This window comes from Eleginops maclovinus, chromosome 18 (genome assembly GCF_036324505.1).
Source record: "Eleginops maclovinus isolate JMC-PN-2008 ecotype Puerto Natales chromosome 18, JC_Emac_rtc_rv5, whole genome shotgun sequence".
Taxonomy (NCBI): domain Eukaryota; kingdom Metazoa; phylum Chordata; class Actinopteri; order Perciformes; family Eleginopidae; genus Eleginops; species Eleginops maclovinus.
Window position 1 is genome coordinate 18,118,491 of NC_086366.1, and position 22,231 is coordinate 18,140,721.

The following is a 22,231-nucleotide window of genomic DNA, read 5'->3' on the forward strand; positions in this document are numbered from 1 at the left end:
TGAAATTTTAACTTTTTTAAAAAACATAATAAACCTTAATCAATATTGTGGTATTGATTTTAACCACAATCCTCACGAAAGCATATTGACATCTAATTGAAAGACTACATACACAAGCTTTACTCTTGTGTCACCCTCAGGTTATTTTCAGCTTTGCACTCAAGATATTTTAAAATAAAGTTTGCTGAGCACATCATGTTCGCAAGGTGATAGGGCGTTCTACAATTTGACAATCATGTAACTTTTACTTAAGTTTTGATCAAGCAACATTTTAACATTTCAAAAACGTCCAACAATGTTGATTTTGTCTCCCCCTTGCAGATGGTCAACCTCTCTCCCACATCACAGACCAGTAACAGGGACTCTCCCTCTGCCTTTTTTGAAACAACCTCAGCTGATTCCACTCCCCTGAACACCAAAAATCCTAGTTTCGAGGCCCAACAGCCAGAGGACTCGAAGCAGCGGGTGAATAAGGGCTTCAGAGTGTCTGAGATACTGGGAACCACTAATTCCTATCAAAATTCCATACTAGAGTTCTTTACTAACTTTGCCAAATAGGGGGTTATTCTGGTGCATCTTTTCCTCTGAAATGTCTTGGATGTTGTATGTGCTTTGGGTTCAGTCTACGTTAACTATTATTTTGTGTCGCTGTGACCTTTCTACATTTCTTCCTTCAGAATAGTGCATGAGGCGGTCTTTTCTTGTTTTTTAAGTCATTGCATGCTAAAGGGGAATGAACTAAAACCTGCAAACAGGCAACCTATAATGCTTTGGGATATAATGGGCTCTGTGCCTTTTTTAATTGTGGCAGTATTAGGGGGTTGTGGCCAGCAATAGAAAAACAAATCTCTTTCTTTCTGTGTCTGTCTGTTTAAGGCAATGTGTATACCTACTGCTTTTGTGTGGGAAACAACTAATAAAAACTCTTGGCATGTGGGAGGTCAAGAAAGGTTTACACATTGCCTGTCCCAAAACATGAGTGTGCAGGGCCACAATACTGGCTGAATAAATTATTTAATAATATTGAATTGGCACAATTCATGCACACTAAATTGACTAAATAAAGAAAAACATCACAAGGAGTGTCCATAGGGTCCCACGCCAAGGTTAGTCTATATATTTTACCCACACAAGTTTAATAATTAAGCCTAAAAGAGGGAACATATTCAGTGAATAATAACGTTTGTTGCATGCTGTCTCAGTTTTTGTTTATGACTAGTTCATTTTGCCAAATTGCTGTGAAAGCATGTGTCCTCCGTGTGTTTTTTTTTAGCAAGAAGATGAATACAGCAATGTCCGCGAGGACGACCTCTCTCTCTCCATCAGTGAACCTCCCCTTGATTTTCATTGTGGTGACAGTTTGACAATAAACATGGTTAACATTGATTACAAAGGAGAACATGACCTTGACAGCTGCTTACCAAGGTACTTACTTAAAACTTTTGTCACTAATAGACAGTTTGATAGACACAACATTAATATCATGGCTTTGTGTGTCTTAGTGTTGCAGAGGAGGAGAGAGATGACATGTCTCGATCTTCACCACCACCATCCCCCTTCTTCTCCGCCATCCTCGCTGCTTTCCAGCCAGCAGTATGCGACGATGCAGAGGAGGCCTGGCGGAGTCACATCAATCAGCTTGTGTCCGACTCGGATGGATCCTGTGCAGTGTACACTTTTCATGTCTTTTCATCACTGTTTCAGGTATTGCAGCGTCACCCTCAATTTCATTAACATTGTGCCTTGTCAAACTGAATAATTAAACTAAAAGGGTAACAGGATTAATTATCTGGATGATTAACCTTTAGATAAAGGGCAATGCATGGATGCTTTCAACTCGAAAACTGAGAGATTAATTAACCAGATGTTGTTCACTTGACTTATATAGCTGACAAGGGTGAATGTCAGGGTGGAAATAATGACAGAATGTAAATGCCTTAAATAATGTGACATTAAACGTTTTTAAAGCCAGCCTGATTTTGTTGCATTGCAGAACATCCAGACCAAATTCTGTTTGTTGACCTGTGACGCTGTGAGTTACCTTGGTGATGGCCTGAAAGGATTAGGGTCAAAGCTTTTGACCTCTTCTCAGATGCTGACAACATGCTCAGAGTGCCCAACACTATTTATTGATGCAGACACAGTGAGTGAGATGTTCCAGTTGTAAATATGTTTTAAAGCTGTACGTCACGTTAGTGGTAATTAAACAAAACTCTATTTTCACAGATTATGTCTTATGGATTACTGGAAAAAATGAAATTCAGTGTGTTGGAACTTCAAGAGTATCTCGACACTTACAACAACAGAAAGGAGGCTGCACTTACTGTAAGCACTGTTGATATTGAGCCTTTAAGTCTGAATGTCACCTGTATGTGTCATTGATTTGTCTAGGATATCATTCTGTTGTCTCTGTTACCTACAGTGGTTGAGCAACTGTAAGGCCACCTTTGCCAGGAGTGTTGGGGGGAACGTGATAACATGTCAACCATCGGAGCATGAAGACAAGGTAAAAGCTTTAATATGAGTTTAAAACTAATATGCTGGCATATCAAATGAATGATAATATAATATATTGTTTGATGTTTAAAGCTAATGAATCTAGGAAGTTTGCAAAAAGATAAAAGGCTGCATTATTCTGTTAGAATGGAACTAAGTTAAAATGATTGAAAATGTGAAAAGATTCACTTCCACTGACCTTTCATACTGTACTCTCTGCATTACAATCTCTGTGTGAAACTGTAGCTCTGTGAGTGTACCTCTAATTTCCTCATACTATGTAAAGACAATCCTGAGTTGCTGCACGTCATTGATTATCTCATTCAAATGTGCATTGTGGTAATTTTTGTCCAAAGTTGCATTTGATCTGTATGTAAACAATTACGCTCACTTCACAACTAAGGGAAGGAAAATGCTGAATGAAAACTTTTGCTGCTAAAACTTAATACTTAACAGCTAAGAGATTCTCACGAAAGTGAGTGCTAATTAACAGACAAAACTGTAACTTTGCTCGGCTTTTTTACTTGTCCTTTTGATTAAAGCTGCCCTGTGGAGTTTTCTTGTAAACAAACACAAGTATCGGTTTCATTTAGTGATGCTTAACAAAAAGCAATGTGTTTATCCTACTCTTTTAAGCACCACGTGAATTTCCTTTCATAAAAAATAAATAAATTGCGCATTATTCCCAATCCAGCATTTTTTACATCTACGGGCATAAGGTCTTCTTTTTTTGGCACATTGCAACAGTTTTGGTGTATTTCGGCCATCTGTAGATCAAAAGAATAATGTGCCACCATCATTGGCAATGTGTAGTGGGTCTACTGTGTTTGCTCATGTGCATGAATGTCAATTAGTGTGGGCACAAGATTAACAAAACAGTGACCCACTCAAAGAGAAACACGTCCATAGCCAAGCATGATGTCAAAAACTCCACGGGTAACCTTTAATTCAAAGCAACTACCAACCTTCCTGTCGGTTCTAATTTGCACATACACCGACGCTCACTTTTTTACTCTCTGCATGCCAATAAGACCTATGCTTTTACTTTTCACCCACTTTGATATGGACACAATGAGGATTTGCATGCCCTTCTTTTGATTGTCTGTTTTCCCTACTTCTTTTCTGTCCTGTAACACGCTTGCTTTGTAGCAAATGGAATCTCTGGCTGTAAGTTGGAAAGACTTGTTCCTCTTTGTAGTTTTAAATATGTGTTGCCCTTTTCACCACTTCTTCTGTCTCACATCTATTTAGCAGTAGTTCTACAGTAGTGTGTTTATTATCTACCAAATGTAGAACTATACCTGACAAGGTATGAACTAATACCTAAGAAGAAGAAAAACTAGTCCAATGGAAACGCCTTTTGACAACAAACATGTTTCTCTTTCTTTCAGCAACTGGAGCTCTGTCAAAGACTCTACAAACTCCACTTTCAGCTGTTGCTGCTTTTTCAATCCTACTGTAAGCTGATTGAACAGGTCCATGCAATAGGCTCTATTCCAGAGGTAGGTTTATCAGGCATTTGCTTGACTTGGAATCATTACATCCACCATATAATCCATGTCCCTGTTTAATAATATGAATCCCTCTTGACCTTTAGCTGACAAATATATCCAGAGAGCTGAATGACTTGAAGAGCTACCTGAGAGTAGCAGCAGCCTCGGTGACGAATGATGAGATGGCTGCCTGTGAGAGCTCCTGCTCTGAGCCCACATTCAACTCTTCTGAGGCCGCTGTGCAGGCCCTCCTCGAGTGTCTGAATACTAATGAGTTTCCAACGGCCATCCGCTACATTCGAGAGTGCAGGTGAAAAAAAGCGTTGTTTTATTGTAGATGAAGAGTGTTCGCCAATAAATTATGCCCCGAGTCAGACAAATACAATTTTCTATTTTCATTGCAGAACAATGTGGCCTAACGACATCTTTGGCAGCCCATCTGAGGAAGAGATTCAGACCTTACTCAACATCTACTTCAGACATCAAACCTTGGGTCAGACAGGTACTTTTGCTCTGGTTGGCTCAAAACAAGACCTGACAGAAATCTCTGCCAAGTTAATGGAACTTAACAGAGAGATTCGGGACATGATCCGACGAGCGCAAGGCTACCGAGCCATTACAGCTTTCCTTCCAGACTCCAGGGTGTCAGGCTCGACTCTTTGATGGCTGTCTGGCAGCATTTTGACACCCATTTCCTGCACAATACCCCCTTTTCCCCGCCTAGCCTCTTGTCCTGTCTGGGGCTGCTGCTATCATCTCAGTGGTTAACAAGTACTCTGCTCTCACCAGGGGATAACCCAACTCCCCTTCCTCTTCTTGCTTAGAGCACATCAGAATGTGATAAAGTCGGATCTTCAGATGTGCAGCAATACTGTTTTTATTTTAGAAAGAAGAGAGACTATGGCTTTTATTGCACTAATAGTAAAAATTGTCACAAAGCGACCACGTGCTACTGAAGTCAACAATGTTCACCTTTAACAAATAACATACCAAAGCTAAGTGATTCTCTTTCATTTATGTTATTTTAATTGTCATGGGAAAATGTGCAATCGTACAAAGAAGTGGAAGACTTTTACTGTATCCTGAAAGAATGTATTTGAAATATAATAGCATTGGAAAACATGAACATTGTTTGTACAGAAAAAGGGAGGCTTCATTTTTTGGTTTAAGTGGCTGGTCTTTAGTGTGTGTGTGTGTGTGTGTGTGTGTGTGTGCGCACAAGTACGTGTGCGAGCATGTGTGTGTGTGTGTGTGTGTGTGTGTGTGTGTGTGTGTGTGTGTGTGTGTGTGTGTGTTTGTTCGCTTGTGTTGCGTGCTGGTGCCCGAGTCTGTGATTTAAACCTGTCTATCATCAAAGATGAAATTATGGATATTGATTTACAGAAATTGTAACTACTTCGACATGCTGCAAAACTACTGTAACGTCTCCCAAACCTACATTAGGCCTACATGCTAATATGTGGGTTACCTGTTACCTATAACATCTTACTGTACATTTTAACTGTGCAGCTTTTAGCAGTTAGATAAGTTATTTAATATTATTTACTATAGAAAAACATGCATTTATCAAACTAGATTTATAAAAATCAAATATTTCATTTTAAACCTGCCAAGCTTACAAATTCTATGTTCTATAAAGGTTAATGGTATGTTTATGAACAAATACAAAACTATTTTAACTGAATAATTGTACATAGTGCAATTGGGGCTTTGATCAGACTCATAAGATTGTATTTTTATGAACTTACAGAGTTGCATGTAAAGTGAAAGGGATCGCTGCAGAGACTTAAAGCTTTAGCAAGAACTGTTTGTGTAGCCTCTCCCCTCTCGCCTTGTAAATACTACTGCCTTTGCGATGTACTGTACTTTGTTGTTCTGTACACTTATGAAACAATAAAATAAAACTTACATTTGTTAAATGTGGTTTCATTTTGTGATTAATGGGATTTCAAATGTCTTGTTTGTTTGTTTCCTAAACTATTTTTCTCTACAAATTGCATAGGTTTACATGTTGAGTGATATTTAAGCATGTGTGGATCCATCTTTACCGTTACTCATGAAACGACTAGTATTGCACATTGATGTCCCGCCAAGTTAGTTTTAGGTTGCCAAATCAATGCAGCACTTACTACACTGGACCATGGATGTATGAACTGGAAAAGTAGGACAAAAAGATTTTCATAAAATGGGACACTGGACAGGTAGGACCAACCTATTTATATATTCTGTAAAAAAAAAAAAATTAAACACAGGAAGTTAAGTAAAAGGCATATATTGTATGGCACTAGACAAAACATTTTATGATATTAAATTGTTATAACAACAATATGTAAAAGTGTATATATTAAAATTACGGTTGTCAGTCGATTAAAATATGTTATCGCAAATGAATCGCACATTTTTATCTGTTCTAAATGTGCCTTAAAAAGGATATTTTTCAAGTTTTTGTGGGTGGACAAATATGATTGCTTTATAATTAATCATAAATTATGTTTATTTATTATAAGTCATAATGTTATAATTCTTATTAATTATACATAATGTAATTATGTTTATTCAAGACAGTCAACATCATTGTTATTGCAACAATCCGCGACAAAGGTACGAATCTTGTTTACAGTGGCGGCTCTGGCACTTCATATGTGCGGTCGTTTCGATTTAACAGAGCCTCATCCTCCACAGTCTTTACTGACCTAGTCTATAGCCACCATTTAGCTATTATGTTGTCTTCTCGTCTCCGCTGAAAGACTGCTCCGCTTGCGAGGGGGGGCGGGTCTCTTTGAATTAGCGCTATACTTGGACAGCAAATGACATTTAAACTCGGCGTACTCCGCAGGAAACTTAATTCACTTTGCAGGACGTACATATTACCTCGTTCTTGTTGAACAAAACACCCGGCAGTGCTTTTTAGCTCAACTTTCCATTCAAACGTGACTTCTTTCTCCATTTTCCAACGTAACCATGGTTTCCTGATATTTTTTCCAACTACGGAGCGGGCCGAGGGTCATTGAACGCGCGCGCGTTAACACGCGTTAAAAACAATAGTGCCGTTAAAAAGAAGTTGCGTTAATAACGCGTTAACTTTGACAGCCCTAATTACAATACAAATGGTGTAGGGAATATTAGTATGACTTTGAGTATTGATTGAAAATGAAAAGTGTTTCTAAAGAATAAACTGCTGAATGTCATAAAAAGTATAAATATAAAATAGAAGCTGAACTAACAAACAATAAAAAGGTGTGTCTTATTGTCAGTGTATTGAAACTATTTTTGGTGCTTTTTGAGTCACAGGCAGGAAGCCACTGAAAAAACTGAAACAAATATCTTTACACAAAACCATTGAAAATAACATTTGTTGTAATTAAAATGGTAGTTTATGAATGGTCCCTTAGTTAAACCCCCTGTGTTTAAGAGCATTACCGTCAACCAAGAGTAATGTGTCCCCTTTGTTGTAAAGTCAAATTATGAATTTTACTTGTTGTATCCACCGTTGTATACATGACTCTTATTTTGAAATCGGACGGACTTCCGGTGTACGACGCGCGAGTTTTGTTTTGGAAGCAGAGGCAACATAGCTAGCTCGGAGACTTTCTGTAAAGCTTTTTATATGTTGGTTTTGTGTTTTGTTGTCAGCATTGTGTCAAGAGACTTGTCAAGACATGAAATTCAACACACGCTGCCATGGTACGTAGGAATAATGTTAACTTCGAATATTAATGTAACGTACTTAAATGTCTGGTGTGTTTTGTGAATGAGTAACGTTAGCAGTCAATATAAGTACACCTGAGTGTTTTTTAGACATTGCTAACCAACTATGGCTGCGCATCTAACGTTGGGCAACGTTACAATATCGACATCTATGAAAATATCAGTTGTCCTAAGTACTGAAATTGACGTATGATAATGCAACTGAATAGCAGCTAATGCAAAACTGGTCGTGCTCAGAATGTAGAATAAATGTCATGGTTAAGCAGACGTGTAAGAAATGCTCAGATATGGTTCTTAAGTAAAAGTAGAAATACTACAGTGTATAAATACTCTATCACAAGCAAAATTCCTGCATTTAATATCTAACTTAAGTTAAAGATCAAAAGTATTGGTATCTAAATATACTTAAACTAGCAAAAGTGCTTATTGTGCTTAATATCCCATTTCAGAATCATAAATAAAATGAATGGATTATTATTTTTTATGTTATAGTGTGTTCATACCAGCTGGTAAAAGTGGAGCTAATTTGCATTACATTATACACTGCTGCTGGATATTTAACCCTACCATTTTCTATCATTTATGTCTCATTTCATTTATATTTTGTATTAGCTAATAATCTAAATCTAGACACTAATTAATTGTGTCAAAAAAAATGCAGTGCAGTAAAAAGATAAGTAAGTTAAGTTAGTACAAATATTTGCTTCCAAACTGTACTGGAGTACAAGTATAGAAAAAAAAAAAAAGCTCAAGTAAAGTACCCTAAGTACCCAAAAATCGTACTAAAGTACAATACTTGAGTAAATGTGCTTCACTACTTTTTACAACTGTTTCAGCTTAAAGCTCACTAAGGTTAACCTGGATAAGTTGCTGAGTTTGAAATAATGTCATAATAAAAGCTTTGTTTTCTCAGGTGTGTGCTACATGACAAACTTTAGGAATCACATAAATCAACTGGAATGGATTTAATGTTACCCTCCAAAAACATATACGACACATACAAAGATGAAATCTGGAAAGGTAAGACAACAGTCTCCCTTTTTTTATCAAAATTACACTTGAATATAAAGGGCTTTTTTGTGCAATTAAAAAAGATAAACTTAATATTCTGTATATTGGAGGTTGTAAACTCATTTATGTTACATAAACTATTTTCTAATTTCTCAATCTAGACCTGGGCCCTCTGGACCCCGACTGGTTTGTGTCCCTGACAGCTCAAACATTCACCAACGAGGGCCTTTTTTCTGATCAAGATGACCTGTGTGCCAATCAAGAAGGAAACTTTAAAACACCTTTCGACAAAACTGCAGTAGAGAGTCAGCTGTTTTCAACCCCAAAAGTGTTCAGACAAAGTCGAATTGTGTCACCCGAAACTGGGGATGACCATTCTTTCACCAGTGAACAAGGTAATGTCTGAATAAAGTTTTTCTACTGATGTATTTATGCATTAATCTAAATGTATAGCACATTCCATATGCTCATACAGGATATCCTTACATATCATGTTAAATGAGTTGTTTTTAAATGTAGTTACCTACTTGTGACTGCATTGATACTCTTTCTTGATGTTCGATCTTAAAAATAATGTTTCCTTGTATTTTCTAGAAAGAGAAACATTACCATGGACGACACAAAGTCCATGCTTGTTTCAACTGTCAAAAGAGAGGTGGGTGCAATAATTACTGCTTGCTGTCTATATTGTTTGGAAATTTGTATGTTAAAAATATTACAATTTGCATAGTAATTTTTTTAATGTGTGTAGATATTCGTAATCAGTGTTTTGGAGCTATTTCAAGGGGCGGCAGTGGCAGTGGCAGTGGCAGTGGCAGTGGCAGTGGCAGTGGCAGTGGCAGTGGCAGTGGCAGTGGCAGTGGCAGTGGCTCAGTCAGTAGGGACTTGGTCTTGGGACCGAAGGGTCGCCAGTTCACGTCCCGATCGGACCAAAAAAAAAAAATATGGAGTGAGCTGGTAGCTGGAAAGGTGCCAGTTCTCCTCCTAGGCCACTGCCGAGGTGCCCTTGAGCAAGGCACCTAACCTCTATCTGCTCCCTTGGCAGCCGGGTACCTGGCTGCCTCTCTGCTCTGCCACCTCTCCTCTGTGGTTGTGTGTGCATGTATTTCCTCTGTGTTTGTGCATGTATATCCTCTGTGTGTTTAATGTGTGTCAACACAACAGAGTAGAGAAAGCAATTTCCCTGTAAGGGATTAATAAAGTATGTCTTCTTCTTCCTCTTCTTCCTCTTCTTCCTCTTCTTCTTCTTCTTCTTCTTCTTCTTCTTCTTCTTCTTCTTCTTCTTCTTCTTCTTCTTCTTCTTCTTCTTCTTCAAAGATCATTGTGTTATTTTTATTGTCACTGCTGTTGGCAGTTTTTGATTTCTATTGCATTCTTTATAGGGTCCCAGGTGCTAAAAATGGATGTTTCCAGCCTCACAGGCAGGAGATTTTTGGTGAGCTGCAAATGTATTTCATCCATTTTAATTGCATTTCTGAAGATTTTTTTCTTTCTTTTATCATAACTGATAATTGTTTTGCTTTTGCCATCTGTACAGATCCACTTCATACCCCACAAAAATCCCCAGTAAGTGTAACACCATACAACACTGATGTTAACTAACCTTCAGCAAATGTTACTACCATGTGGCCTTATGGAATACATAAAGTTTTCCCCTATTTACACTGTTTTCTGAATGTTCAGGTCAGCTACAGCAAGCATATATCTGAAAGTCTCGGAGTACAGATTAATCAGGATATATCATGGACCAGTTCTCTGAATACCCCACCAGCAGTACCATCCACCCTAATTTTAAGTAAGCAAATTACTCAATTGGTTGTTTTAAAATATAAAAATTATATGTATTTGTTTTTTAACTGATTATTGTCTTCTCAATTTTATAGCAACAGCTGATGAGAGTCCCTGTCCAGTAGGTGTTTCTGCAGAAAAAGATGTTGTTGTGAGTACTCCGTCCAGCCCAAACAGGCCAACATATCTCTCAAAATGCTATAACATATTTTCCATGTTATAATGTATCACAGACAGAATTCTGTTTATTGACCTAATGCCATTTGAGGAATCAAGAGGAAGAAATTTTTTTTTTTGTAATGTTTTTTAAAGGATTGCTTTCCAGCTCTCACTTAAAAGTTGAGACTAAAGATTGCAGGTGTGGCATTTGAAAAGGCTTCTAAATCTCAGTTTTTACATCTTGTTTTTTCTTAGTTTGTACGGAAGCTTTTCCCTTCTCTTTCAAATGCATCAAAAGTGGTGTCACCCAACAACAGTAGTACACCTACCGTTTCTCAAGGTACTGTGATTTTCTTTATAACATGCGTATATCCAAGATGGTACACTAACTCTTGAGTATCAATAACATGAATTGCAACAGATTTTACCTATCTATCTTAGATGCATAATGCATATTGTACTGATAGCTGCTTTGTAATCAACAGGTGTTGTTTCCCCTGAGGCTGGTCTGGATCCAGAGTCCCACCACTCCCCTCTGAATGACAGTGGTTGGAAACAAAAGCTGCCAGATGCTATTGAGGATGGAGCTATTCGCAAAACAGTAGCAAGTGTTCTTGATGGAGCTGAAAATGTTCTCTCTATATTTTTCAGCAACAGTAGTTCAGCACTGAGAAAAGTAAAATCAGAAAAAATCAAAAGAAAGCAAATCAATCCAACCAGAGAACATGGCATCTGCTCTACAGATGTCTCGTCAACAAACGATAAACCGAGAACAGCTGATCTGGAACCTGGCAGGATTCCTTCATCACCACCGGTAAAGACTGGAGATGTTGGGATCACCCAGTGGTCTCCATTAAGTTTATCTGAAATTCCACCTTCTACTGTAGATGCTTCTTGCCATGATAACAGTCCAGCTACGCAAGCGGGAAACATTATTTTAACAGACCAACTGCGGTATGACTCTGGCCAGCTAACCAGGCCTTTGTTGAAACTTACAGACTCTGGATTTACTAAGAAAAAGAGAACATTTGTTTACACTGTTAGGACATCAAAACCACAAATTCAAGGAGAAGAAAAACAGACTCAGAAAATGGATTCATCACCAGTGATTCCAGATTACGGTAACACATTCCTCATGTATTAATAATGCAACAATGCTGTAATACATTCTGTAAAAACATAAAAAATGTATTCTATAATGACTGAATTTCAATTTTTTATCATCATTTCAGAAAAAGAAGTTGGGAAATCCCAAAATGAAGCATACGATTCCTGCATGGGAAAGAATGAGGTGCAGAAACGGGGAAATCTCGCTGAAGATATTCTACCTCCCTCTGTACAAGCAAAAGTCCAGGATCTTGACATGTCGCAACTTTGCAAAGAATTTGCACAAGACTTCAGTCAATCGTCAGACCTCCGTAACCTGAGTAAAGTAGCAGAGGATAATCCTGGAAATGGCTTCTCTCCATCAGCTTGTCTGTCAGCTGTGAAACGAGCTAAACAGAAAGCAATGCAAGCACAACTTCACCATGACTGTAATGCTGTCAGTGACAGTGGATTCCAGTCTGCTGTTGCAGCTAGCGCTTGCGTTACTGCATCATCATTTGTTCTTCCTCGCTCAGAGATGACTGATCAAAGTAAACAGATGTCTGATTTTAAATCTGATATCTACAAGATCCCTCCTTTCACATCTACAAATAAAGGAAATGACAAGGATGTTTTACAAGAAACTGAAATGGATGCCAAGCTGTCCAGTGCAATCAAGGAAAGCCAGACACTGGTTCCTGACAGAGCGATTAAGTTGCACACAGAGAGTACATCAGCCCAACTACCCAGCAAAGGAACTGAGGATAACATTAGTGGTATTCCCTTAAATGGTCAAGCTTTTGGCAGTCTGCCAGAGAAAACCACAGTTTCTCTTCCCTCTGACCATGCATCAGGATTCAAAACAGCTTCCAATAAGGGGATTCAAATTTCCTTAGCCAACCTACAGAGAGCTAAGCATTTCTTTGAAGAGAATGATGGGGGGAAAACTCAATGTGACCAGCCCAGCAAGAGTGAACTTGACACTAAGAAAGAAATGAGTCATGGATCAGAGAAAATTCCAAACACTAACTCAAACAACCCACCTTCTTCAACTGAAAAAAATGTGGATATCAGTTGCCAGTTAACAGCTTCACAAAAAGCTGATGTGACTGAGCTGTGTACTCTCTTGGAAGAAGCAGATAGCCAGTTTGAATTTACACAGTTTACAATTGCAAAGGTGAAACAGCACGGTCAAGAAAAAAATACCTCTCCCCAAAAAGTTGAGAAAGAATTTGACACCGACTTACTTTCAGGTATAGATTTTGATGACAGTTTTAGTTCAGAAGAAAAGAATCTGGCAGTAACTGTGAAACATGACAAAAAGAGCTTAGTCTTAGATGGTAAAACAAATTGTGATACATCCAACATTACAAGTACATCCCCAGGGCTTTTATTGTCCAGTGCAGTCAAAAACGAAAACTCCTCAACTGAAGTTGCGTCTACCACTGAAAGCTGTAGCCATATCCTTTCAACTGATCACAAAACTGTTGACAGAGCCCTGCACACGGGAACAAGCAAGCGTGAGAACAACAACCCTTTACTTGGCATGGGATTTAAGACTGCAGGAGTTAACAATTTGAAAGTTTCAAAAATGTGTCTGAGCAAAGCAAGGGCTTTGTTTGCAAATGTAGAGGAGAATCTTGTGACAAGTCAAACATTACCAGACAAGCAGAGACTGGATCTGAGCACACAGAACAAAACTACTGTAGACCATCGCAAGGATATATCATTGCATGATAAAGAGTATAAATTGAAGGAGTCTCTCTGTTCAGACAAACTGGTCACAAGCAAAAGAGAGGAAAATACTGCTCAAAGTTTTAAAAACAGCAAGAGGGACACAACCACATGTCCAAGTGGGTTCCAAATGGCCAGTGGGAAAGTGGTTACTATCAATGCAAAAGCAATGCAAGAGACAGAGGTTTTTTTCAAAGACTGTGACACTATGGACTTTTATGCTGGCCTATCAATTAAACATCAGAAGAGCGCTGAACCGTTGCCTGGAGGTGATAACAAGACCCTTCTAAATTGTAAAGATGTCCAAGTGATAAAAGTAAACGTTTCTGAAGAACTGATCAATGACCCTGAAAATGTGAATGCTGGACCAGCTGCACCCCATACAGATGTACAACAAAATGCAAAGATTCAAAATGTTGGTTTTAAGAACGCATCTTTTGGAAATGATGCCCCTTTCAATGAAAACCCTTCGACTGCAAAGGCACTTTCATCTCTCTCATGCACAACGTTTAAGAGTATTGGCTCCTCTGCCATCAAGAAATCCAGCAACAATGTTGGATTTTGTACAGCCCGTGGAAAGACGGTATCTATGTCAGCTGATGCAGTGAAAAAAGCAGAGTCCCTTTTGAATGAAATTAATCCTCTTGCGGACGCAAACCCACAGCTGAAAAAACAAGGAGATGCTTTGAGAACAGGTAATCTCCCCAAAAATTCCATTCAGGTTACAGCCCCTAAACTTGGTGGATTTCAGACAGCCCGTGGCAAAGGAGTGGTCATTTCATCTACAGCTCTCAAGAAAGCAAAAATGTTGTTGAGCGAATGCGATGAAGTTGGGGATGATATCAATGTAATACCAGCATGTTCAAACATGCCAGTTCCTGGTGCACACGTTGGGAAAAGCGGATTTATTGCAGCCAGCAGTAAGCCAGTGGCATTTTCATATGAGGCCATCCAGAAGGCGAAGGCGCTCTTCAGTGACGTCAGTTTCAGTGCAGAGATTCCAGCTGTTTCAGACCCCATGAATAGAGAAAAGAAACAAGGCAATGCAGAAAATGCACTGGGAATGCTTTGTGGTTTTAAAACTGCAGGGGGAGCTAAAGCCCATGTTTCACAGAACAATCTGTTGAAAGCAAAACATCTCTTGACAGAATTTGATGATGGGCCTATTTCAGCAGGAGCAATGCAAGAGGCAGATGCTTTCTTCAAGGACTGTGACCTTATGAATAGTAACAATAGCATGCCAGTAAAACAAAAGAGAAGTATAGAACATGTGAGTGGAAGCAGCAGCAAGAAGAGAAACCTTTCAAGTTTTAAACAAGATCAACAGATGACCATTTCTGAAGAGCCTGCAATTCTAAATGTGCCATTAGTTGTGGACCATGAAAAGATGCTGCATCCCCATGATGTGGAGACTCACAAAGATGATTTTAAGAACACAGTGGATTCTATCAAAGTTGCTTCTTTACATGGAAACCCATCTTTGATGTCGAAGCCGCTTTCTTCTACATTGTGCACAACTTCAAAGAACATGAGTTCCTCTGCCAGCAATGCATTGGTCAATGGTAGCTCGATCCCAAAAGCTAGGTCTCTTTTCGACGATAGTGATGTATTTGAGGACACAAACAAACAGAAAGAAGAAACGTTTTCACTAATGAACGGTGGATTTCAGACGGCCAGTGGCAAAGGGGTTACCATTTCATCTTCAGCACTAAAGCAGGCAAAAACTCTGTTAAGTGACTGTGAAGGAGTTGAGGATACACCGACCGATTGCAAGCTTCCAGTTCCTGGGCCCCCAACCAGGAGTACTGTATTTCTTGCAGCCAGTGGTAAGTCAGTGGCATTTTCATCTGAGGCCCTCCAGAAGGCAAAATCTCTCTTCAGTGACATCAGTTTCAGTGCAGAGATTCCAGCTGTTTCAGACAACAGGAACAGTGATAAGCAACAAGGCCATGATGAGAAAACTGAGAAAATACATTGTGGTTTTGCAACTGCAGGGGGAAAAAAAGTCCATGTGTCACGGAACAATCTGATGAAAGCTAAAAACCTTTTAACAGAAGATGCTGATGGGAAGTGTCATTCTTCAAACTCATACTCGACATGCCCGCAGGACCCTAATAAACCAGATCTATCAAGGGTTATTGATGTGAAAAAAACATGTGAGCCTTCAAACGTCAGTGGCAACGACATGCCTACTGGGTTTTGTGACCCGTTGATAGCTGTTCAAAACCTGCCTGATAGCATTTCTATTAAAGACAAGACACATACAGATGCATTCAAGTTAAAAGAAGACAAAATTAGCCCAGCAATGGCTGGCAACCTCCATGACAGCCCTGAAGAGGAAATGTCCATTGTGTTGGACTATGAAACAAATCAGACAAGTAACAGCAAGGGATGTAGGATCAAACGGCCACAAGAGTCTTCTGTTCTTAACGTTCAGTCACTTAACCTAAGCGGCTGGACTGAAACCCAGCAGAAGTTTTTTGCCCAGGAAGCTCTGGACTGCACTAAAGCTTTGTTAGAGGATGAAGGTTTAGCTGGCCAAAGTCTCTCAATGACTTCAGAAAATGTGCCACTGCAAGAAAACCCCAAATCCAGCGTCAGATCTGCCGGGGAGCGAACAAGAACAGGGAAAAGATCAGTCGAGGACTCTGATATAGCTGGTAAGTGTTTTAGTTTTTGCAACTTTGATGTATTGACTATTTTAGCTTAATTTCAGATGTTAAATACATTCTTTACACATTACTATCAAACCATTATTTGTGACTCAATAAATGCTTGTATATAGCAAACATTAAGCTATGACTTTATGTTACAAAAATTACTATTTTCCATAAAAGGTTGTCTTGCTGTTTTGAATATTCTAGGTCAGCCTCCCCTGAAAAGACGATTACTGGAAGAGTTCGACAGGTCTGTTGATGGTCCCAAAGGTTCAACTCTCTGTCCGGAGACGAGTTGTCCAACCGGTAAACCAGTAGCACTATAACAAGTTATCTTAAGAATACATATGTTGTTTTATATATTAACACTTGGTGTTATTTTGTAGGTGTGATGAAAGACCGAAGGGTTTTCAAATACAGCGTCTCCCTCCATCCAAACATTACAAAGCCACCCGGGTAAGTTGCCTGGGAATTGTTTGTCCATGTTTTGAAGCAGCTGACGAAAGGTTGGCAGCTCTTTGTAATGTATATTCCGTGTTACAGAAGTGGAAAAAACTATACTGAAACCAGATTGCAAAAGATGACACCACTACAGCCATCGATCCCAAGAGACAGCAGATCAGCACATCCCAAGACGCCAGCGTTTGTTCCTCCATTCCTCAAGACTGCAAAGACAGAGAGTCAAAAGAATGCAGTGCTCAAGGTCAACCCAGGAACACTTTCTGCATTCGTTCCTCCATTCAAGAAACAAAGAACTATTGTCCAAGAGAGCTCCTCTAAACCACAGGATGCAGAAGATAATATCCACCATCTCTTTGTAACGCCCTTCAGCTGCAACACATTTGTGCCACCCACTAAGACAACACAGAGCACTACAGATGGAACTGGTAATCAAAGCAAAGAAGACACTCAGACGGTGTCCTTTGATGGCACTATAAATAAAAGTCTGAATAATCAGAACCTTACAGTGGGCTGTGCATCAGAGGACTCTTTTGCCGAGGCGTCACAAATGGAAGATACATTGTCCCCAAGCCAAGGTGCAGTAGACGATGAATGATTAATGTCAATATGATTAACTGTACTCTACACTACAAAGGTAAATGGTTTGTTTTTGGTCTACAGACATATTTCAGAATTTGCATAATGTTGAGCTGGCACGAGATATGCAAAACATGAGGATCAGGAAGAAGAAGCGTCAGACCATTCGACCTTTGCCGGGAAGTTTGTTTCTTACCAAAACCTCAGGAGTGTCGAGGATACCGTTAAAATCCGCAGTAAACGGAAATCCTCCTGCGAGATACACCCAAAAACAGGCAAGGCCAGAACTGTTTTGTCAATGGATTTGTTGTTTTTGGTTACAAATGAGTTCACTACCATGTAAACGGCTGTTTGACTTCTTCTTGTTTTTGTTTTTCAGCTGTATGGTCACGGAGTTCATCAGCACGTGTTTGAGATCACCAGTGAGACTGCAGAATCTTTCCGCTTCAATTTACAGCAGTTCATCAGACAGGAAGCATTAATAGAGGGAGGCGGTGTGCAGCTTGGTGATGGAGGGTGGCTAATCCCCAGCAAGGACGGGACTGCAGGGAAAGAAGAGTTTTATAGGTATTAGTGAACTACAGTTTAGTTTAAATCAGGCCTTCTGATGTGAAACATATTTTTGGAGAAACAAGATGTATTTTGGAATTAGCAATAAGGCTCAATTATACCCTTGTTCTGCACTCTCCACAGAGCGTTATGTGACACGCCTGGTGTGGATCCTAAACTAACAAGTGAGGCGTGGGCGTACAATCACTACCGATGGATTGTGTGGAAGCAGGCCTCCATGGAAAGATCATTTCCAGAATCAATGGGCAGCCTCTGTCTCACTCCAGAGCAGCTTCTCCTTCAACTGAAGTACAGGTAGAGTTTTGTTCATCCTACCTGTTTTGTTTTTAATGTAGTTTGTTACTAAGATGTGCGCTTAGCAAGACATCCATGCATATTGTTGCAAAATGTGTAAAAATATGCCCCTAAACTAAGAATTGTATTATATATCGCCTACTGCTATTTTGTGTCAGATTTAAAGACTCCATTAATTTAGTTTAATGAGCAAAAAACGAATTGAGCAGATTTTTTTTACATTTTCTTACCAAATTTCACTAAATGCACAAAGGATCATTTGTTGATACTGATTAAATGTTTAAATTGAACATGAATTTAATTTTTTTTAAACTGTTATTTATTCTTATGTGTATCAGATATGATTTAGAGGTGGACCACAGCCGCAGACCGGCTCTGAGGAAGATCATGGAAAAGGACGACACATCAGCCAAAACCCTAGTCCTGTGTGTGTGCAGGGTTGTCTCCAGGGGTCACTCCACAAACAGACAGAGTTTCAGTGACACCAAGACTCCAAACGATGCTGATACCAAGGTCGAAAACCCATTTGCAGTTGTGTGGCTGACAGATGGATGGTACGCCATTAAAGCCCAGCTGGATGAACCTTTGACTGCCATGCTCCACAAAGGTCGAGTGTCTGTCGGGGGGAAGCTGATCATCCACGGCGCTCAGCTGGTGGGATCACAGGATGCTTGTGCTCCTCTGGAGGCTCCTGAATCTCTCATGTTAAAGGTACTTTAAGAGAGGGGCCCAAGCTAATCTGTCTCACCACGAGGCAACCAAATAACATACATTTGGATAATGACTTTTTTTGTATTTAGATATGTGCCAATAGCAGCAGACCCGCACGATGGGATACTAAGCTGGGATTTCACAAGGATCCACGGCCATTCCTGCTTCCTATCTCCAGTTTGTACAGCAATGGAGGACCTGTAGGATGTTTGGACATTGTTATCCTGAGAAGCTACCCTATACAGGTGCGCTTTGTCTTGCATTGATATACTCTGTTATATCTGGAAGCTCATGTTATGATCCCTTTTGACAATATGCTTTTGAATGAATGCACATTTTTCCAGTGGATGGAGAGGAAAACAGATGGAGGTGCCGTGTTTCGCTCGGTTCGCGCAGAAGAGAAGGAGGCGAGACGACATGAATGCAACAAACAAAAAGCTATGGAGATCCTGTTTGCTAAGATTCAGGCGGAATTTGAAAAGGAGGACAAAGGTCGGAGTTGTGTTTTCAGCATGTTATGGACAGGTTCAAATGGAAAAGCTTATAAGAAAATTATCATCTTGGGTTGTAGAGCATGTGTCTGAGTACTCTCTGCATCCCATCTCTCTCACCAGCTTTCCTGTCTGTCTTCAGCTCTACTAATTAAGGCAGAAAATGTATATACAAACTTGTCATCTGCAGGTAATAGCAGACCTCAGCGTAGAAGACGGACAATCAGTCGTCAAAGTATTGCAAGTCTTCAAGATGGAGAGGAGCTGTATGAAGCAGTGGGGGATGACCCAGCTTATTTGGAGGTGATAAGAGATTTACTAAACAGATAGTTAAATGAATTTCTGTCACAAATAGAGTTTTACTTCCGCTCTTATTTCACATGCATGTCTAGGCTCAATTGAGTGAACGGCAGTTGGAGACTCTACGTGCCTACAGATGTTCTCTGATGGAGAAGAACCAGGCTGAGCTGCAGGATCGCTTCAGACGAGCTTTGGAAAATGCAGAAGAGAGTGAAGGTAGCTGTCCAAAGCGAGACGTTACTCCTGTGTGGAGACTCTGCGTCACGGACTCCATGGACCAACATGGCAGTGGTGTGTTTTCATTTTTATTTCATTCTAGCTGTACACTGGTGGCTTTAATGTTTATACAACTGTTTTCTTATACTGATATTTTTGTGTATTTTAGTTTACCAGCTGAACTTTTGGCGACCTTCTTCGGATCTTCAGTCTTTACTGAAGGAAGGCTGTCGATTCAAAGTCTATAATCTCACCACTTCAGATGGAAAGAAACATGTTGGTAACACAACTGTTCAGCTGACTGGGACAAAGAAAACGCAGTTTCAGGACCTCCAGGTATTGTAGAAACTATCACAGTGTGCATATGGACCTGTAGAAGTCAGATAGGTGATGGAAATAACATTACCTAATATTTGTTTTATCATTCAGGTCTCTCAGGAATGGTTATCAACACATTTTCAACCCAGAGTCTCTACCCATTTTGTGGATCTTCAAAACACAGAAATCCGGCCGCTGTGTGGAGAAGTTGATCTCACAGGATATGTCATCAGCATCGTAGATGGACAGGGTAGGTGAATTATTACTTCTGTACTGTTCCTGATGTAACTTCCTTTCTTAACAAAATGATTGTTTGTGCTTTTGAACACAGGTTTCTCTCCTGCATTTTATCTGACTGATGGGGAAATGAACTTTGTCAAAGTGCGCTGTTTCAGCAGCTTTGCTCAGTCTGGCTTGGAGGATTTGGCAAAGCCAAATGTTCTGTTGGCTCTGAGCAACCTGCAGCTGAGAGGACAGTCCACATCTCCTACTCCTGTCGTGTACGCTGGAGATCTGACTGTCTTTTCCAGTAACCCCAAGGAACTTCATCTACAAAAGTCTCTCGGCCAACTCAGAAAACTGGTCCAGGTGCAGTGCTTAATGACAGACCTTTCAAGCAGCTGGCGTGTGTCCAAAACAATGTTTACCATTTTTCTCAATTAAGAATCCTTGTGCGCTAAACGCTGAATGCTCTCGCAGCCAAAGTGCCTAATGTTTTGATGAAATCACAAATGCATTAGCTATAATTTAATTAGGCTGCAGGTGAAGGTTGATGAATGGAAATGCTAAATAGGAATAGCAATGTTTCTCAAATCTCAAGTACTGTTTGTCATAATTACTGACTTAACCTCTAAAAGACTTTGTGTTAAACAGTATTTGACATACATTTGTTAATGTTAGAAAACTGAAAGTTGTATCCATGTGGCCAATCATATTGAGCTCTAACACGGATTGTATACATTGTTTTCATTTTAAACTTGAAAAGAAACGTACATACTTACTTATTCCATAAAACTGCACAGATGCATGCTTATGATCAGATTCTAATTGTTTTGGTAACTTTTTCCTGACCTGAACAACATAGTATTTGACTTTAATACAATAAATGTTTTGTTAAATTAAGAAATCACAAATTTAAATGTTCATCTTGTGTTTTCAGGGTGAGGATAACTTCTTTACAATTGCTGAGGAGAAGCTTTCACATTTAGTGAGATCTGATGGCACGAGTTCCGTCTTTTCCCCAGCTCTGCAAAGACAAAGCACAGCTTTCACAACAGTCAGAAGACTGGACACAAAGACAAGTGTGAGTTCATGTACTTGCAGTTGGATGCATTTACTCTCATAACAACTTTTATATTAATCCAAAAATGTGTTCTTTTATGCAGGTGACATTTCAGCAGCCAGTCCGAAGTCTTGGATCCTTCACACCTGTCAGCAGGAAGCCTCCTGCAGCACACTGTTCCTCAGAGAAAGACCCTAACAGCCTGAAGATGAAGAGAGCTCTTGACTATCTGTCTCGTGTCCCGTCACACCCACCTCTCTCCCCGTTTGGCTCGGTGGCTTCACCATGTTTAAATAAGACATTCAACCCCCCTCGGAGGTCTGTGACTGGGACACCTAGCACTTTAAAAACTGTACAGACTCCAGCTCAGAAACCTGTTGAAACTCCAGTGGAGGATGAATGGGTGAATGACGAGGAACTGGCTATGATTGATACTCAAGACTTACATGTTGCTGATTTACTGTAGGTACACAAGACTGTGAGATTACAAGCATGCTATCATTTTGAAAAGAAATAAAACTGTACAAATGACTGAATGTAAAGGCTTAAAGCCACATAACACTCATATTCTGGGATTGTTGTTGTAGTCTCACTGGACACATTAGAGAGAGGAATTCTCTTCAGGTGACTAAACTCATGTCATCACTTCAGTGTACTTTTCTTATAGAAAGTTCAGAAAGTTAAGAATCACATTCCTGTAATTCGGCTCCATGATCCCCTATTTTTTTGAGGATAATTTAATTAGGTGTGACTATGCAAGTCCATTCTATAATAAAATACATATCTTATAAAGGGAAATGCAAGGCTCATGATTGATAGTTTAGAGGGGGTACAATTGGTTGTTGTAGCTGTTCAGCGACATTAATTACTGGTTGGATT

The 22,231-nt window shown here is 39.6% G+C and overlaps 2 protein-coding genes across 3 annotated transcripts in view; both read left to right on the plus strand.

Moving 5' to 3' along the window:
* frya (furry homolog a (Drosophila)) overlaps positions 1-5,908 on the plus strand; it is a 43,294-nt gene extending 37,386 nt beyond the window's left edge. For both annotated transcript variants that reach the window (XM_063906732.1, XM_063906731.1), the window contains 10 exons: positions 322-465; positions 1,274-1,425; positions 1,503-1,704; positions 1,994-2,143; positions 2,227-2,325; positions 2,423-2,506; positions 3,646-3,663; positions 3,888-3,998; positions 4,094-4,299; positions 4,394-5,908. In XM_063906732.1, coding sequence (XP_063762802.1) covers positions 322-465; positions 1,274-1,425; positions 1,503-1,704; positions 1,994-2,143; positions 2,227-2,325; positions 2,423-2,506; positions 3,646-3,663; positions 3,888-3,998; positions 4,094-4,299; positions 4,394-4,652 — 1,425 coding nt within the window. In that variant the 3' untranslated portion in view covers positions 4,653-5,908. The remainder of the gene's footprint in view (positions 1-321; positions 466-1,273; positions 1,426-1,502; positions 1,705-1,993; positions 2,144-2,226; positions 2,326-2,422; positions 2,507-3,645; positions 3,664-3,887; positions 3,999-4,093; positions 4,300-4,393) is intronic.
* Positions 5,909-7,574: 1,666 nt separating this feature from the next.
* On the plus strand, positions 7,575-22,172 carry brca2 (BRCA2 DNA repair associated). Its single transcript, XM_063907347.1, has 27 exons — positions 7,575-7,673; positions 8,611-8,717; positions 8,870-9,103; positions 9,303-9,363; positions 10,091-10,143; positions 10,246-10,274; positions 10,392-10,503; positions 10,592-10,647; positions 10,911-10,995; positions 11,141-11,776; positions 11,888-16,135; positions 16,340-16,438; positions 16,519-16,588; positions 16,676-17,169; positions 17,255-17,445; positions 17,550-17,737; positions 17,864-18,034; positions 18,373-18,745; positions 18,835-18,990; positions 19,090-19,237; positions 19,427-19,539; positions 19,629-19,827; positions 19,922-20,088; positions 20,182-20,320; positions 20,402-20,658; positions 21,230-21,373; positions 21,456-22,172. The coding sequence occupies exons 2-27, from the start codon at positions 8,657-8,659 to the stop codon at positions 21,816-21,818; spliced, it is 8,847 nt and encodes a 2,948-aa protein (XP_063763417.1). The 5' UTR covers positions 7,575-7,673; positions 8,611-8,656; the 3' UTR covers positions 21,819-22,172.
* Positions 22,173-22,231: the final 59 nt, after the last annotated feature.

Bases quoted from the DNA above. Each gene is read 5' to 3' on its own strand.
- brca2 (XM_063907347.1), top strand. From the start codon at position 8,657: ATGGATTTAATGTTACCCTCCAAAAACATATACGACACATACAAAGAT. The intron at 11,777-11,887 runs GTAACACATTCC...TCATCATTTCAG, and splicing joins ACCAGTGATTCCAGATTACG to AAAAAGAAGTTGGGAAATCC. The intron at 20,321-20,401 runs GTAGGTGAATTA...TTTTGAACACAG, and splicing joins CAGCATCGTAGATGGACAGG to GTTTCTCTCCTGCATTTTAT.